The sequence below is a fragment of the Nomascus leucogenys genome, chromosome 3 (genome assembly GCF_006542625.1).
Source record: "Nomascus leucogenys isolate Asia chromosome 3, Asia_NLE_v1, whole genome shotgun sequence".
Lineage (NCBI taxonomy): Eukaryota > Metazoa > Chordata > Mammalia > Primates > Hylobatidae > Nomascus > Nomascus leucogenys.
Window position 1 is genome coordinate 109,870,025 of NC_044383.1, and position 17,812 is coordinate 109,887,836.

General features: G+C 35.5%; 1 protein-coding gene across 4 annotated transcripts in view; it reads right to left on the minus strand.

Moving 5' to 3' along the window:
* TRDN (triadin) overlaps positions 1 to 16,752 on the minus strand; it is a 401,037-nt gene extending 384,285 nt beyond the window's left edge. For all 4 annotated transcript variants that reach the window (XM_012506168.2, XM_003255652.4, XM_004087640.2 and 1 more), the window contains exon 1: positions 16,413 to 16,752. In XM_012506168.2, the coding sequence (XP_012361622.2) occupies positions 16,413 to 16,434 (22 nt within the window). In that variant the 5' untranslated portion in view covers positions 16,435 to 16,752. The remainder of the gene's footprint in view (positions 1 to 16,412) is intronic.
* Positions 16,753 to 17,812: the final 1,060 nt, after the last annotated feature.

Genomic DNA, 17,812 nt, shown 5'->3' on the forward strand with positions numbered 1-17,812 from the left:
AGATCACTAGGCCATACTCTCCTCTTACAGTTTATGATCCCAAAAGTCTGAGATGTATCCCAATAATGTCCCTTTCCAGTAAGTGCCCAGGTGATGCTGACACTGCTGGTCTGGGGACTACACATTGACAAACTCTGATCTGGGAGAATAAAACTTATTTGGAATTTTCTCAAAGTTGTTATGTCCATATAGCTCACATGGATTCATGCATTTTGACCTAAATCAAAAAAACAGAAAAGAATGTCTGGTATACCCATGCTCTTCACAAAGTTTTACAAATAGAATTTTTTTTCATTTTCATTTTTGGAGGTAATACAATATAGATAAATGGAGATAGATTCTCTTTTAATCCTTCTTTTCTCACACACTGAGGCAGAGTTAGGCTTTCCACCTCAGTAAAACCTCCTTCCATTAAATTGAATATTGAATAATTTCTGAGAGCTTAAGCTAGCAAACTAAACATAAAGTGGATAAAATTAATTGCCTGAAGTTGTCACCTTTTAAAGATGGGCAATCTTCATCTAAAAGCAGGAAGAGTAAAAGTAGAAACCTAAGTTTTGCCTGAATGTTAACAATAGCAATATTCTAATAAAGCCAGCAAGTCAAATAAAAGATGATGTCCATTGGATAAAATTGTACCAACGATCCTAGAAGGAGGAGTCTCAACAAGCAAAAACTCAGTTGCACTCACCAGTGCCAGCCAGGACAGCAAGGTGCAGAACCTGGTGACAATGGAGATTCTAGTCATAAGATGGGAGTGTTCTGACAGCAGCAGGAAAATAGGGATCTTTTTTGTCCACTGCTATTGGCCCAGCTCCAAGTAAAATGCTTGGCAATGAGGACATGACATTCAATCAATATTAGTTGAATGCCTCACTCTACATGTCAGCTTTTACATTGCTGCCCATACAGTCTCAAAAAGGGGTTGCTATATGGTGAGGATTACTATCTCAGAGACAAAACTCTGAGAAGTCCTTAGGATTTTATTCATTTTTTCTCTGCTCCTCCAAACATCCATTTTATATATCTTTTGAGACTAGATTAATTTCTTCTAAAAGGCAGGACATTTCTAGGAAATACCCACAAGGTCACCCTTTCTCCACATTTTCCAACTAGATTTAAACAATCCAATTTGAGTGAGCAAGGTGTCTTCTTCATGCTGAATTCAACTTTTCATCATAGAACATAGTGCCATGAAATAAACATACATTGATAATAGAATAATAGATATTAAAACTAAAAAAAGAACATAAAAATATCATTCATCATAGCCTCCCCCAATTGAAACAAAAATCCATTGGATAAACAGTGACTTTTATGCAATGGAACACTGTACAGAAAGAAGAATAACAAACTCTAGCTACATAAAACAACATAGATGACTCTTATAAGCAAAATGAGGAATTAATGCAGCAAAACACAGAACAATACATGCCATGTTGCTGCACTTATATAAAGAACAAACTTAGCAGAACTATGTTGTTTATCGATGTCGAGGTCATAAAACTATAAAGCAAAGAAAGAAAACCATTACCAAAAAAGTTGGTTAACTGGAGAAGAAAGTTCAGAGAAAGAGGAGCCTTAATTGGGAAGTGACACCAAAGTGAGTCAAAGTCTGGATAGATGAAGATGGGCTTCCCACGTGCTGGAAATATTTCCCTGATCTGGGTGTTGGTTAAGTGGCCATCAACTCCATTACTCTTTAGTAAATGATACATAAAGACAGTTGACTCTTGAACAACATGGGTTTCAACTGTGTGGTTCCACTTATGTGAGAATCTTTTTTAATGAAAGTTATAGCGAATATGCCTGGCTCTCTGGTCTCCCCTTCCAACTCCTTAACCTCTTCTGCTTCTGCCACCACTGGGACAGCAAAACCAATCCTTCCTCTTTTTCCTCCTCCTCAGTCTACTCAATGTGAAGACGATGAAGTTGAAGGTCTTTATGATGATCCAGTTCCACTAGATGAATACTAAATATATTTTATCTTCTTTATGATTTTCATAAAAAACATTTTCCTTTCCCTAGCTTACTTCATTGTAATTCTCTCTCTCTCTCTCTCTCTCTATATATATAAATATATATATATATACACACACACACACGCACACACACATATAACATACAAGATATGTGTTAATCAACAATGTTTTTGGTAAAGCCTCTGGTCAACAGTAGGCTATTAATAAAGTTTTGGGAGGAGTCAAAGTTATATGTGAATTTTCTACTGGGGAGTCAGTGTCCTTACCCTTGTGTCGTTCAAGGGTCAACCTCATATGTGAGTTATGAAACTTTCAGAGTCTGTATTTTACTAAAACGAATTTTTAAGAAAAATATTTTGAAAATTATGATGACTCATAGTATTTTTTTAAACACTGAACTGGGGAGACGGCTGTTCTCTTGAAAACTAAGTGGACAGCATTATTCAGTAATCACCACAGTGTCCTGATTCTTTTCACACTTGAATATAGAGTTCATGATAGTATTGTGAAGGATTAAAGAAACACTGGAGGTACTCTAAGCAAACAGGTAGAGTTCAACATGACACAATATAGGGTGACTCTCAAGTAAAAGAAATGTAATCCACCTTGAGGTTTGTTATTTAGCTTGTGTAAAACTCTATCGGGCAATTTTGCAAAGCACTGTCTTTCACTTTACCCATCAGAACTGCTTCCACCTGTGCCTCTCCTCAAATTATGCTGTCACTTTTCAACTCATTAGTTAGCTCAAGGACACAGAAAATAAGTCATCACCTTTCACTGATTTTTCTCAAGGGGGAAGTATGTCATTCCATTTAGTTCGTGAATCTTTTTGCCCTATAGTTCCCTGAGGTTATTGTCTTTTTTCCCCCCCTTTCTACTATAGAATTAAAAGTAGCAAATTGAGGCAAATAAATAACTGATTGCAGAAGCAAAATGACCTTCTTACCAATCCAAATCCCCTCTATTGACATAAAAAGAATCTTATATATAAAATTGAAAGATAACTAAGCTTAGAGTTTCTCATAGTTGAGGATTTCAATCCCATCTCCTTCGAAGCTACCACTAGCATCTATGCTCATCTTTATGTTCTTGTTAACTGTGGTGTAGTTTATCATCTCTGATAGGAAAATTTTGGGGGTGTTTATGGAGTCAAAATTATGGTGAGAGGAGCTACTAGGTACTAATTATTTTGCAATCTTTGGGGAAGACCGTTGCAACAAATTTTTCCACCCTGAATGCCAATAAAGTGTGTCGCCTTCAGCTTTGTTCACTGAACCCAAGATCAACATATTTATTAATTTAGTTTAAAAAATCAAATACTTGTTTCTAAAATGAATTAATCTGGAATTTTTAGGATCTAGGGATGTTGTTAAAAACTTAATTCTTTGCTCTTTCTTCTGTGTCCCTGTCCTTTAATTTAGAAACATTCTTCGAATGTTAACAGAAGTTCTCCTCCTTTATGTCAGTCCCTGATCAACCAAATCTGTCCATTCTCCTAGCTTCTTAGATTTTCCCAATAGTAATATCTCATAACAGTTGATTTGCTTATTTGTTTTTTATTGATCATTCCCTAATATCTTTATACATGTAAACATTGTCTATTTTAAATTTGACGAGAAACCAAGAAACCTATCTCACATTTTTTGTATATAATTTTATGCATACTTCTTTCAAGAAACTTTGAACTGACAGCCCAGTATCAGAGAGTTACATATACAATTATCTCATCATTTCTTGAGGACTAGATTTCTGTATATTTTACATGTCATCCCTAGAATTAAAACAGTACCTGGCAAAAGTAGATACCAAAAATATATACAAGTGATGTTTGTTAGGTGCATGATTATCACTCAGGGGGTCAGACTTTTTGTTCCTCTCCATCCACAGGTAAATGACAGAGTGATAGGAAGAAGATAAAATACTATGTCTTCAAAGCACCTGGGTATTGAGAGCTCATGTCCCTCAAAAACAGAGACCCATACCACGATAGTATAGCACATCATTCTAGCCAGACCAACAAGACACTTCAAATCCTGAGGGACTGGGCAGAAACTGAGCAATGAAATCTGGTCTACTTAATTCAAGAGGTAGCCAAAATTTTCTGGAAACTGTCAGAACTATTATTTCTAATATTAACTCTCAGTCAGTATGAACAAAGGCCCTAGAGAATTCTGCTGACTTGTTGCCTTAATCTAGTCATTACCGCTACCCTAAGTACTTTCTGCTCACATTTTCAGTGGCTTGGTCTATGGACCCTGTCATGCTTTTACAGGAACTCTTGACAAGACCACTGGCCTGACCACTAGTTCTCATAATATTTAGAACAACCTTGCCGATAGATTTGGTTTTACTTTCGCAACTGATTCTTCTTTGTAAGCCAGAAGAAACTTGTTTAATGATTACCTTTCTGACAGTTTGTATTTTTTTTTTATTTCTTCATGAACTGGAAATCGTCTCTATACATACAAAGCAAGCTCAAAGTAGTGTATGTGGTGATGGAAATCAGCAATAGAGGTTCAAATAATGGGAGAACACTCAAATGGGATGGCAGGGAACTAGGAAACATAATAACTAGTTAAAAACAAATCAGAAACATGGAACATCCAGCTTTTATAGTATTATAGCGACAGTGTGCCTGACCAAAAATTGAGTATTTAAATCAGGACTTTTACCCAATTTCTTGGCAAGGTAACTTGGTACCCCAGTCATCCCAGGGCTACATCCCATAGACTACTAATTCTCACCTACTTCCTGTCTCTTTTTTTTTTTTTGTCATTTCTGCATTGATCAAATGTACTCTTGATCTCCTTACTCCTTGAAAAATCATTACACCTTCACAATAATGTCATGTGCACTGCGAATTACCAGTGTTAAGAATAGGACATTCTTTACTTATACTAAATTATTTTCAGCAAGTTTCAAAGTAAAATAATCATAAGATTTATGAACAATAATATGACATTCTTTACATCAAACACCATAAGGCACACCTTGGAGATACCATGCAATAAAGCAAATAATTGCAAGAAAGCAAATCGCACATTTTTTTTTCTGTATCCTAGTGTATATAAAAGTTATGTCTGCACTGTATTCTAGTCTATTAAATGTGCAATAACATTATGTCTTAAAAAGCAATGTACAGACCTTAATTTAAAAATATGTTGTTGGTGGGGATGGTTAATGGGTACAGAAATATAGTTAAAAAGAATAATATCTAGCACTTGATAGCACAATAGTGACTACAGTCGACAGTAATTCATTGTACATTTAAAAATAACTAAAAGAGTATAATTGGACTGTTTGTGACACACAGAAAAGATAAATGCTTGAGGTGATGGATACCCCACTTATCCTGATAATGATTATTACTCATCATATGCCTGTATAAAAATATTTCATGCACCCCATAAATATATACACCTACTCTGTGCCAACAAAAATTGAAAATAAAAAAAATGCTTTATTGCTAAAAAATACTAACAATCATGTGAGCCTTCAGTGAGTCATAATCTTTTTGCTAATTGAAGGTCTTGCCTCAATATTTATGGCTGCTGACTGATCAGGGTGGTGGTTGCTAAAGGTTGGAGTGGCTGAAGCAATTACTTAAAATAAGACAACAGTGAAGTTGGCTACATCGATGGACTCTGCATTTCATGAAAGATGTCTCTGTAGTATGTAACATTCACTGTTTGATAGGATTTTACCCATAGGAGAATTTCTTTTGAAATCGGAGTTAATCCTCTTAAACCCAGCCATTGCTTTATCTTCTACACTATGTTATATTCTAAATCCTTTGTAGTCATTTCAACAATGTTCACAGCATCTCCATTAAGAGTAGAGTAGGTTCCATCTCAAGAAATCACTCTCTTTGCTCATTCATAGAAAGCAACTCCTAGGCCAGGCACGGTGGCTCATGCCTGTAATCCCAACATGTTGGGAGGCCAAGGTGGGTGGATCCCTTCAGAAGGAGTTCAAGGCCACCTTGGCCAACATGGTGAAACCCTGTCTCTACAAAAACATACAAAAATTAGCCTGGCAGTGTGGTGCACACCTGTAATCCCAGCTACTTGGTGGGTGAGGCATGAGAATCACTTGAACCCAGGAGGCAGAGGTTGCAGTGAGCCAAGACTGTGCCACTGCATGTCGAACTAGACACTGGCTCAAAAGAAACAACAAAAAAAGTCACTCCTCATCCATTCAAGTTTAATCATGAGATTGCAGCATCTTCAGGTTCCACTTCTAATTCTAGATCTCTTGCTATTTTTCCACCACATCTGCAGTTACTTCCTCCACTGATGTCTTGAGCCCCTCAAAGTCATCATGAGGGTTGGAATCAACTTTTTACATAATGGTGATATTTTGACCTCTTGCCATGAACCAAAAATATTTTTTATTGTTCCATTCCCCACGTACCCTAGAACTTAAAGTATAATAAAAATAAAAATTAAAAAAAGAAAGTTTGTAATATAAAAAATATATATATATTTAATGGCATCTAGAATGGTGAATTCTTGAGAAAGTTGTCAATATACTTTGCTTGGATCCATAAGAGGAATTGCTCCCTATGTCAGCTGTAGCCTTATAAAATGTTTTTTTTAAAATTTTTATTTATTTTATTTTATTTTATTTTTTGAGACAGAGTTTTGCTCTTGTTCCCCGGGCTGTAGTGCAGCGGCATGATCTTGGCTCACTGCAACCTCCACCACCCAGGTTCAAGTGATTCTCCTGCCTCAGCCTCCCACGTAACTGGGATTACAGGTGCCTGCCACCATGCCCGGCTTGTTTTTTGTATTTTTAGTAGAGACAGGGTTTCACCACATTGGCCAGGCTGGTCTTGAACTCCTGACCTCAGGTGATCCACCCACCATGGCCTCCAAATTGCTGGGATTATAGGCATGAGCCACCGAGCCTGGCCCACAAAATGTATTTCTTAAAAAATAAGTCTTGAAAATCAAAATTACTTCTTGAGCCATGAGCTGCAAAATAGATCTTGTGTTGGTAGGCATGAAAACAACATTAATCTCTTTGTATATCACCATCAGAGCTCTTGGGTGACCAGGTGCATTGTAATAAGCAGAAATACTTTGAAAGAATTTTTTTTTTGAGCAGTAAATCTCAACAGTGGGCTTAAAATATTCAGTAAACCATGTTGTAAACAGATGTGCTGTCATCCAGGCTTTATTATCTCACTGATAGAGCATAGGCAAAGTAAATTTATTATAGTTCTTTAGAGCCCTGGAATTGTCATAATGGTAAACAAGCATTGGCTTCAACTTGAAGTCACCAGTTGCATTATTCCCTAACAAGAGTCAGCCTAAACTTTGAAGCTTTGGAGCCAGACATTGACTTCTCCTATCTAGCTCTGAAAGTCCTGGATGGCATCTTCTTCCAATAGGGAACTGTTTAGTCTACATTGAAAATGTGTTGTTTAGTGTAGCCACCTTCATCAATGATCTTAGCTAGATCTTCTGGATAACTTGCTGCAGCTTCTACATCAATCCTTACTGCTTCCACCTTGCACTTTTATGTTGTGGAGATGGCTTCTTTTCTTAAACCCCATGAACCAACCTCTGCTAGCTTCCAACTTTTCTTCTGCAGCTTCCTTACCTCTCCATATCTTCACAGAATTGAAGAGATTTAGGACCTTTGTCTGGATTAGGCTTTGGCTGAAAGAGAATTCTGGCTTGTTGGATCTTCTATCCAGACCACTAAAACTTTCTCCACATCAGCAATAAGTTTGTTTCACTTCCTTATCATTCATGTGTTCAGTAGCACTTTTAATTTCCTTCAAGAAGTTTTCCTTTGCATTCACAACTTGGTTGTTTGGTACAAGAGGCCTAGCTTTCAGCCTGTCTTGGCTTTTGGCATGCCTTCCTCAGTAAGCTTAATTATTTTCAGCTTTTGATTGAAAGTAAAGATATAAAACTCTTCCTTTCACTGAATTCTTAGAGGCTGTTGTAGGTTATTAATTTTCCTAATCTCAATATTGTTGTGTCTCGGGGAACAGAAAAGCCTGAGGTGAAGGAGAGATAGTGGGAATGTCTAGTTGTTGGAGCAGTCAGAACACACATATTTATTGACGAAATTCACCATCTTATATAGGGGCAGCTTGTGGTGACCTAAAACAATTATAATATTGATATCAAAGATCAACAGTGACAGATCACCAAAAACAGATATAACAATAATGAAAACATTTGAAATACTGTGAGAATTACTAAAATGTGACACAGAGACAGGAAGTGAGCACAGGCTGTTGGAAAAATGGTGGTGATGGCTTTATTCATTTTCTTAGAAAAATGCAATATCTGTGGCATGCAATAAAGCAAAATGCAATAAAAAGAGACATGCCTGCAATTCAAATTGGAATCAAATGTTTTAAAATCTGTCTGGTCTTTATTCTATTATTTTTTGCTCTTTTCTTTTTGTTTTGCAATGTAGCAGGGACCTTTTATTATTCATTTTTGTGTCCACATTGTCAGGCATTCAGTTTGGTATATAATAGGTATTAAAATATTGAATAAAACCAAACCTCTGGCATGACATACTGCTTTATAAATCTACATCTAGGTTGATAATTAATACCATAGAATCTAAAATTTTGTTATATTTCAGATGGAGGTAACTTGCCTTTTTCTAAATGCAATGCTTAATATTTCTGCAGATTTAAATTCACAAACTTGACATTTTACCATACTGTAGTAACTTTCAGATTTTACAGTACGCTTTTTTCCCCTAGGCAATAATATATAGGTTAAATAAGAATAACCATGGGCAAAAATAATAGCTCCAGCAGTGAATGTCAGAGAAGTGCCACTTCATATCTCTTATTTCTGTCTTAACATTATATTAAATGTCTCCCTCAAACAAAAAATTCCCCTAATCACATGATAATTTTATTTTCAAAGGCAACAAACAATTTTCCAAGGAAAGTTTGCTAAATATGTATTTTGAACATCTGTATAAATGGAAACTGAATCTGTCACATCCACGAGCTCACTAATGCCCTAGACCATATTAAAACTAAGATTGAAATACTAAGAGTTTTTCCTTCTTTTGTTTTTCTCAACACTTTAGTAACCTGTGTCAGGGAGGGGAGAATGATGCAGCAAATGCGTAGCAAAGATAAAACTGGTTTGTCACAATGAGTTCCAGCTTCATGCTGTCTAAATGAAACCAAGTTTCTCCTATAAAGAACAGGTTGCTCCATTTAAATTATCTTTGTTCTTATAGGTCAAAATATCATGTCTTTCACTTGTTTGGGTGAAAACCACATGCCCTAGCTTCTGGCACAGATAACAAATTAGAAAATATCTAAACCACATATATTTAAATGTAATATTTAAAGTACATTGTAAGTGAGATAGAGTCTGCAGTTTATGAGGAAATAGCTCATTTACATACCAAAGAATCTCTCAAAATTGTAAATTCTGTGTGTCTTTGACAGCTTCACTTCAGGCATGGAGATGTGGAGATGTTTGATGTTTAGAGAGTGTTAACTTGTATAGAGCAGAGCAAGACTTTATTCATTGCACATTTGCCAAGGATACTCTTTTTGGTTTCCTTTGAAGATAAAAATTACTATCTGTTTGGACCAGGAAGTTCATCTGTCTCTGCATAACCCTCACTAGGGGTAATATATATTTAAGTGACAATCAAATAAGTATTCTCTGTAAAAAACCAAGCCTGTCATTCGTATTATCCAGGGCAGGTGGGAACTGGAGACAGCAAAAACTTAACCTTGACAAATCTTCCTAGAACTTTAAGTAAAATGGAGCCTAAACTCCATAAACTTGACATTATCATATGATGTTAATGCACAGTTGCCAGATGAAGATTTTTCCCCTGCTTTGTTCTTTTTAAATGTGTTACATTAGATAATATGTATTTCTTAAAAATACATTAAACATGTCCCCAACGGGTTTCTTTTTGTTTGAAAGAAGAAAAGGATAATGTTTTAATACTGTCTTTAAGCTCCAACTAAGCATAACTATAAAACCAAAAGCTTTACTGGAAAATCTTAACCATTTTCTTTTCAAATCGATATATTCAACACAAAAGTCAATGTAGATGATTTTAAAATTGCTTAGTTGTACTGTTTTATGTTTCTCTCGTATTAAATATTGTTAACTGATTAAAAATCAATGCCAACAGTATTGGAGGCCTTAAGTCTCTGTGGATTCCTAAGCCTTTAGTATAATAACTGAATAGCCTCAATTCATTTTTGCATTGTAAAAGTAGCATGAATTTTAACTTACAGTCACAATGATAACCAAAAATAAATAGGAAAAAAATAAGAAACATTTAAGCTGATAAACAGAACATTTTCGTGGATATTATGTGCTTATGGGGTGGGGAGAAAAATAGTTCCTATTACAAATAATAATAAAAACTACAAGAAAAACTTCTTAGTGGAACCTAACAAGGGCTGACACTGCACAGCTATATTTTCTGCTCATTGTCGCTGCAAATTTTGTATCATGGATGATTTGCACAATTTAAAAAGCATAAACTTAATTTGCCAAATAGCATGATCTTGTAAAATTTTAAAAAATTCCTCTGGCCATATTATTTTTAATTAACCAAGTTCATGATCCTTCTTTTGAGGCCCCATCCTCCCCAGACCAAGAGTGGGTGAGTAGTAGAGATAGTGCCTGAACCCCAATTTCTGATTAAGTAATACTCCATGCATTTACTACTCTATCACACTCTCTTTTCTTAGTGCTTCTTTCTCTCAGCTCTGCACTGTATTTTCTCTCTGATTTTCAGTGAACTATACTCTCCCGGTTTTCACAATCTGCTTTTTTTTTTTTTTTCTATTTTCCTAAAGTGAACTTGAGCAGTAAAGAATAACAAGAAGTTTCAGAGTCAGACTAATCAGGTTTATGTGATACCTGCCTTTCACAGTTTTTGTGATATTTCAAAGAGATAGTCATACAAAAGCTTCATACTTAATACCCTGTCAATAAATGCAATGTTCCAAGCCATAGCACTTTTTAGAACTATTTTTTCTTGCATCGTGTTGACTTCTTAGGCTTTCAGATTGTTCTCAGGTTTTCCCGTGACCTATCTCAAAAACAAACTGTTTCCAATTAATGTCTCTAATTAATGTTACCAATAATATGAAACTAACCTCCAGATTCTCATATTATAATAGATATTAAAAATGATTACTTCCTTGTTTGCTTTTACAAACATAAGTATATTTCTAGACTACTCTGCTTAATATGAGCACATTTGGTTTTCATTTCAGTAACAACAGACACTGTTCAATTTAGAGAGTAATTTGCACTTACGAATAAATTTGGTGACCAGAGAATTCACTGACCTATATATGTTATGAAAATTAAATTCTTATTAAAAGATTTACTCTACTAACAGCATCAACTCCGTTTTTTTTCTTAACTCTTTATTGTGAAGAAGATTAAATAATCCCCAAAATAGACAATATTATAATGAAACTTAATGTACCCATCATCAGCCTCAACATAATCAACTAATAGCCAATCCTACCCCACCCACACCTCAACTACTTTCCTCTTGGGTATATTATTTAGAAGCAAATTTCAAATATCGCATCACCTCCTTCATAAATATTTGAATGTGTATCTCCAAATAATCAGTAATTTTAAAAGACAACCACAATACAGTTATCCCACTAAAAATATAATTATTCATAAGGTTATCTAACATCCAGAGTATATTAAATTTTCACTCGTTTCATCAGAAGTTTTTAAGGTTGTTTGCTTGAATCATGATCCAATCATTCCATACATTGTGATGGGTTGCTAACTTTTTACATTTCTTTTCATCTATTCTCCAGATTTTCTTGTTCTTGTTCCCAGGAACTTATTTGAAGTAACTGGGTTGTTTGTACTGTAGAGGTTCCCAGAGCCTACTGCCTACTGTGGTGTAGATTTTGGCATATTCCTCATCCCTCTGTTTCTTAAAAATTGGAGGCTGTGTATTTCCTTTTCCCTCCCTCCTTTCTTGATTTCTCTTTTCTTTCTTTCTAGTCAGAAGAGTCAGTTCTAGCTATCATTTTAATGGTTGGTTGGGTTTTGCCTTATATTTTGCCAATTGTGTGCCTTTTTTGTGACTTCCAGACTTTTATCCATGGGTCTGTGCATTGCCCTCAAGTGCTACATAATGAAAAAATCCAATCTTCTACTTAAACAAACCTTGCATAAATCTTTTCATTTAACTGTGCCTTTCACCATCGTGGTACTCCTCTTTTGAATAAGCTAGCTTTCTAATATCAGTTTTAAAATGTACTTATAAGACTAAAAATAATATACGTGGTGTGTTGCTTTATCAGGAAAATGAAGAACATCTCCTGGAAGTGACCAGGGCTTGAAACTAGTGCTACATCCCTTTGTACCCCCAGGTCATCCCCACTTAAGCCAGAGCAGCTGCCCTTTGCTTTGATGAGGTAAATGCAGAAACATAGATTGGATCGCCTCATAATTTCACCATCTGTCACGCTAGATGATATAACTTGTGTGCCTAGTTGTTAAGTAGTCTGGCTGTGAATTCTTGATTTTTTTTTTTCTTGAGAGCAACAGTGAGTAATCTTGTGCTGCAGACTCTATGGGAGCAATGCAGTGTGTAGAATATAAATGACCATTTTTGCTCTAAATTTTGAATATCAAATCTTCTCATAGGTTTGATTGTTACAGAAGCAGTGAAACGTGATTCAGCTAATGGTAAGGAAAGAATTCCACACATAGTGCAATAATTCTTCTCCTGAAGCCTGAGGTTATGTAATAGTTTGTAAGTTGAGAGTTTGACATAAGCTCTTCTAATATTTTAAATAAAAAGCTTTCTTGAACTAAGTGTTCTAATAAATACTAAGTTAATTATATATAGGATTCCCAGCAACTTGGATACATTACATTGCAAGGAAGGTAAAGGACTATTTATAGCCCTAAACCTGTGTGCTGTTTGAGTTTAATCCAGTCTGGGCCTGATTCAACCTACCTAAATGTAACATGGTCCTAGTGTAGGCTCCAACAACAACCTAACTGACCAACCTAACAGTCTCACACAGTAAGAAGACATATCCAATATGACTCTGTGGTCAGGCATGGGTACGAATCCTAGCTATATCACATACAGTTGTGTGAATTCTAGCACATTGTTTAAACTCTCTCAACCTCAGCTTCCTATTCTCTAAACAGCAATAATATTAGCCTTTATCTCATTTGGTGGCCCTGAAGATTAAGTGAATATCCCTGAAGATTAAGTGAATATTTATCAAGCTTAATACAGTGCTTGACATCTTATGTCTTCAGAATAAATATAAGTTATCATTGCTGTTATAATTATCTTTATTAATTTATTGTGCCAGAATCAAAGGTGTTATTACCCTAAAATCCTTTGGAGTTCAACTTTGTCTTATTTCTAATTTATCTATTGCTCTGTACCTGAAACACAATTCTGTATTTAGCATTATTTCCTTTCTTCCACTGGATGAAGTAAGCCAGCTTGGAACCTGCAGTGGAAATTGATGTGAGCAACTAGGTGAGGTTATAGGCACGACATGCACTGTAGTTGAATAAGCACTGGGATGAGCCACAGGAGGCATGAAATGTAGCCTCAGATCTCTCCTAGTTTCCCATGACCATGAGAGAGTCATATAATCTGTATGAGCCTGGTCTTCCCAAAACCTGAGATGAGGACAGTTGACTAGAGCTTTCTAAGGTAATGAATTATCTCTTATATTCTTAAGTGCCACAAACTGTTTTGTGTGTGTGTGTGATAAATGGATGGAAAAGGTAATTGATATATAGGTGGCATAGGCCTACTGATACAGAGCTTACATTTCAGTAATGTGTCCAAAAGTGATTGCAAGCCCCAGGCATGGTGGTTCATGCCTGTATTCCGAATGTTTTGGGAGGCAGAGGCAAGAGAATCTTGGCTTGTGGCCAGTAGTTTAAGTACAGCCTGGTCAACATAAGGATATCGTGTCTTTACAAAAATAATAAAAAAGAAATTAGCCAGGCACAGTGGTGCACACTTGTAGTCCTACTTCTGATGCTGAGGTAGAAAGATTGCTGGAGCCCAGGAGTTTGAGACTGCAGTGAGCTATGATCATGCCACTGCATTCAAATATGGGTGACAGAGAGAAATTCTGCTCCAAAAAAAAAATAAATAAAAAAGTGGTTGAAAAAAAATATAGCAAATGAGATAAAATAAGACTATTTCAGGCTCAGAAAATAGCCTGTACAAAGGCACTGTACAAAGGTATACCTTTTATAAAAGACTGGAGGAAGGCAATTGTGGCTAGGGCACAAAAGGTGAGAATTGCAAAGATAACATGAAACTGTGTAGTAAAACAGTGTGAAAAAACTTTGGATATCCTCAAAGAATGACTGTGCTTCCTTAAAAGATAAGTTCATTTGAGTTGGCAGTCTAATTTTCATTTGAGAAATATTATTAATAAATCATTCCAGAAAACAAAAAAAAGTGCATAATTGATGTTCAGATAACATAGATCCTATGAACTGTTAAGACCCGGAAGTGGAAAATGACCATCACCCAAGAATTAGATGGTATTTCTACTTTTTAATTTTATTACTAATCTAATTATTTTTATGGGTAACTCCAGAAGGTCTTCCAAGGCCCTTTTAAACCCCCGCAGAGTAAAGGCAGAAACAAAAGCTCTATTTCATAATCAAGAATTTCCCTGTAAAAGTCTTTTGAATCAAATGCAAGTTCTACAGAACAGAATCCACAAGCAAGCCCAAGACGGTTTACTCAACTGACCTCCTGAATCACCTAGGAGCCCAAACCCTGAACAGAGGTAGAGAAACAGAAGATTAAGACACTCATAGCTATCTTAATAACTTGTGCAGAGCTAAGCAAGAAGTTTTAATACATAGCTTTCTTTAAGGTAAACTAAAAGCAACATGACACAGAATATCTAAGGAATAGGAAAAATGCTATTTATATTTAGTTAGCAAATTCTGAACTAAAATTGGTAAAGAGTAAACCTGATATCCTCTCACAGAAAACACACACACACACACACACACACACACACACACACACACGAGATTTAAAGGGGCTGGGTTTAAATGTTAGTAATGCTGTGGTCTTGAGCAAGTCACAGAACATTTTAGTTACAGTTCCTTTTTCTGCCAAACTGAGATAATAATGCCTACTTAATTGAATTGTGTCAGTTTTAAGTAAGTAAATACACATAACATTCTCAGCAAAATACCTAACACATAGAAATCTCTCAGTAATTGTTATTAATATGGAGTGTCAGACTGAATTTCTCAGTGCAAGGTACAAATAAGGCAATTCTTACAAATATTGACTAAAAATCTCCAACAGAAATTACTGTGTGTCCATATTAATTTCTGCCCCCCAAAATAAAAACACGTATTCTGTTTTTCAGTCGTATTATTCAAAGCAAACCAGCACAGCATTTAACTTGGAAGTTGTTAAGAGCACCACCTGTCTGATTTTCTTACAGCTGTCAGAAGCAAATTTTAGATCCACCTCCAAAACTTTTACCTCGACTAGAACCATACTGTGTCTGTATTCAAAGTAATTTAGTTTTGAAGGTTTCCTTCATTCTAAGAAATATGTACATATATATGAAGTATATATGAAATATAAATATATATAACTAGCAGCCATCAAATAGAAGATATGTATTATATTATGCAGCTTTCAGTAAAGCATTGAAACAGAAAATATTTATTGTAACATAAAGATAGAATTTGCCATTTAGAGGAAAATGAAGAATGAATTTACGAAAAGAACCAGAACTCTAACACTTAATTGCTTTATTTTAAAAATCATATTGATCCACATTAAGTTTGTGGAATTCCAATCTTTATCTCTGAATTTCCATTAATGGTCAAATAAATACAAATTTTGTGGGAACACTTATGTCTTAAATTGTATATAAATCACATATATGCATGTATGTTTTCCATACCCTAGTAGGAAAGGAAAAACAAATTTAAGGTCTCCATTTAAAAATATCATAAAGCAGAAATGCTTCAAATTACTTTTTAAGTTTAAGTAAGCATTAGTGTAATATTTTAAGTTCATCATGGTCTCCATCCTCGAAAACTTTGTAATTTTTGCTGGATAAGATATTAGCCATCATGTTACATGACCATAGCTATTTATAGAGGTGTGAGTAACAACTGTTAACGAGTGGGGCCTTTGGTATAGCAGAGAACAGTTTCCACATGCAAAATTTACGAGAAATCTCTTTTTGCTCCCCCATTATACAGATCCGGCAGCCTCTCAGCTCCTAAATCCACTTCTCAGATCCTGTAGAGAATCATTGACCAAGGCAATTACCTTAAAGCAACATTTTAAATGGACACATCGACAGTCAATGTGGCTGTCAATTTGCATATTTTTTTTTCCTTACTTGATACTATCAGAAAATGGTAGCAATACCTTCAGCAGTGATCTCAGTCATGGTGGTCGTCAAAAGTAAAAGTCAGTTGAAAAGTTCCCGTCAAGCAGCACTTTGCAGAGTATTTGGGGATTTGAGAACTCTGGTGGAGGGTTCTGTGTCAAAACCTGGGGGCTGTTCGTTTTCCTGGCTGTTTCTGCTGCTGCTTTGTTGTCCTGTTGAACTTTGCCTCTCCTCTGCAGATTTCTCCCCCTGGAAACAACCTAAGCCCTTTCCAAGCAGCACTTGTGGCTCAGCTAGAAGTATCAGCTTCAAACAAAAATAGCCTCATCTCCCTAGGACTCTTCAGCATTTTTTTTTTTTTTTTTTGGCACTCTAGAGGAACACACACACACAGCACACAGACACACCAGCTCTTTAGCCCCAAAGAGAGAAAGGCAAAAAAAAAAAAAAAAAAAAAAAAAAAAAGGAAGAAGCCAAATGAACTACAAAGTACCATCTAAGCCCCCGCAGTTTCTCTAAGATAATTACAGATCCTGGGGTCTATGTCAGAAAACACGAAATAAAGAGTTGAAAGTAATCTTATCCATGAGAGCTCAGATTTATTCTTAGTGCTCTTAATGCTCAGAACATTCTTCTTTCCCTTATTTGGTTTGGGGAGGGTCCCAAATGTCTACTACAGGCAAAAGGGAGGGTAGTCTTAAGTAATTTTCTAAAAGTTATGTTCCTGTTGATACAAATCCACTTAGCAAGTGCAGTTATTTATATAGGGCTACACTTAAAATTGCAACTATTAAATCCTGAATCTTTCTTTTAAAGTAGTCATATTGTAGAAGATTAATATTTTCTGAACAGTAGCCAATAAGAATTATGTAATGTGAATTTATAGTGTGATACTTGAAAAATGATGGATTGATGAATTACTATCTTTTTAATTCTCTTTACTACCTTACTAAGAACTAAATATCTGCATTTATCCATGCAGTAAAAGGAAGGGAAGGTGACATAAAGTTTAGTAGTCCACAGCCAATATTTAAGTAAAATATTTCCTTATCTCAATTAAAAAAAAAAAGGATTATAGCAGCCACTAACAATTAACCAAATTGGCTGATTAGCATTTCACCTTCCCACTCCTAGACAGGTGTTAATGAGCAAAAAAATACTCAATAGTTGGTAGTTGGAAGCAAAAGGAGAATCGAAGGGCATTGAAAATCATAAACTCTAGCCAATCCATGAATAATCAAGGTTTGACTACACTTTTATTTTATTCTCATATTCAACCTAATAAATGCTTGTAGTTTAATCTTTTAGCTTGAACTTGATACTTTTCGTTTTCAGACCTTCTGACTTCCTGTGGTACTTCATAGATCATGCAGCAAAGCCATGCATGTTATTTTTAAAATTCAGGCTCAGAAGAGCACTGCAACAGCTATTTCCATAG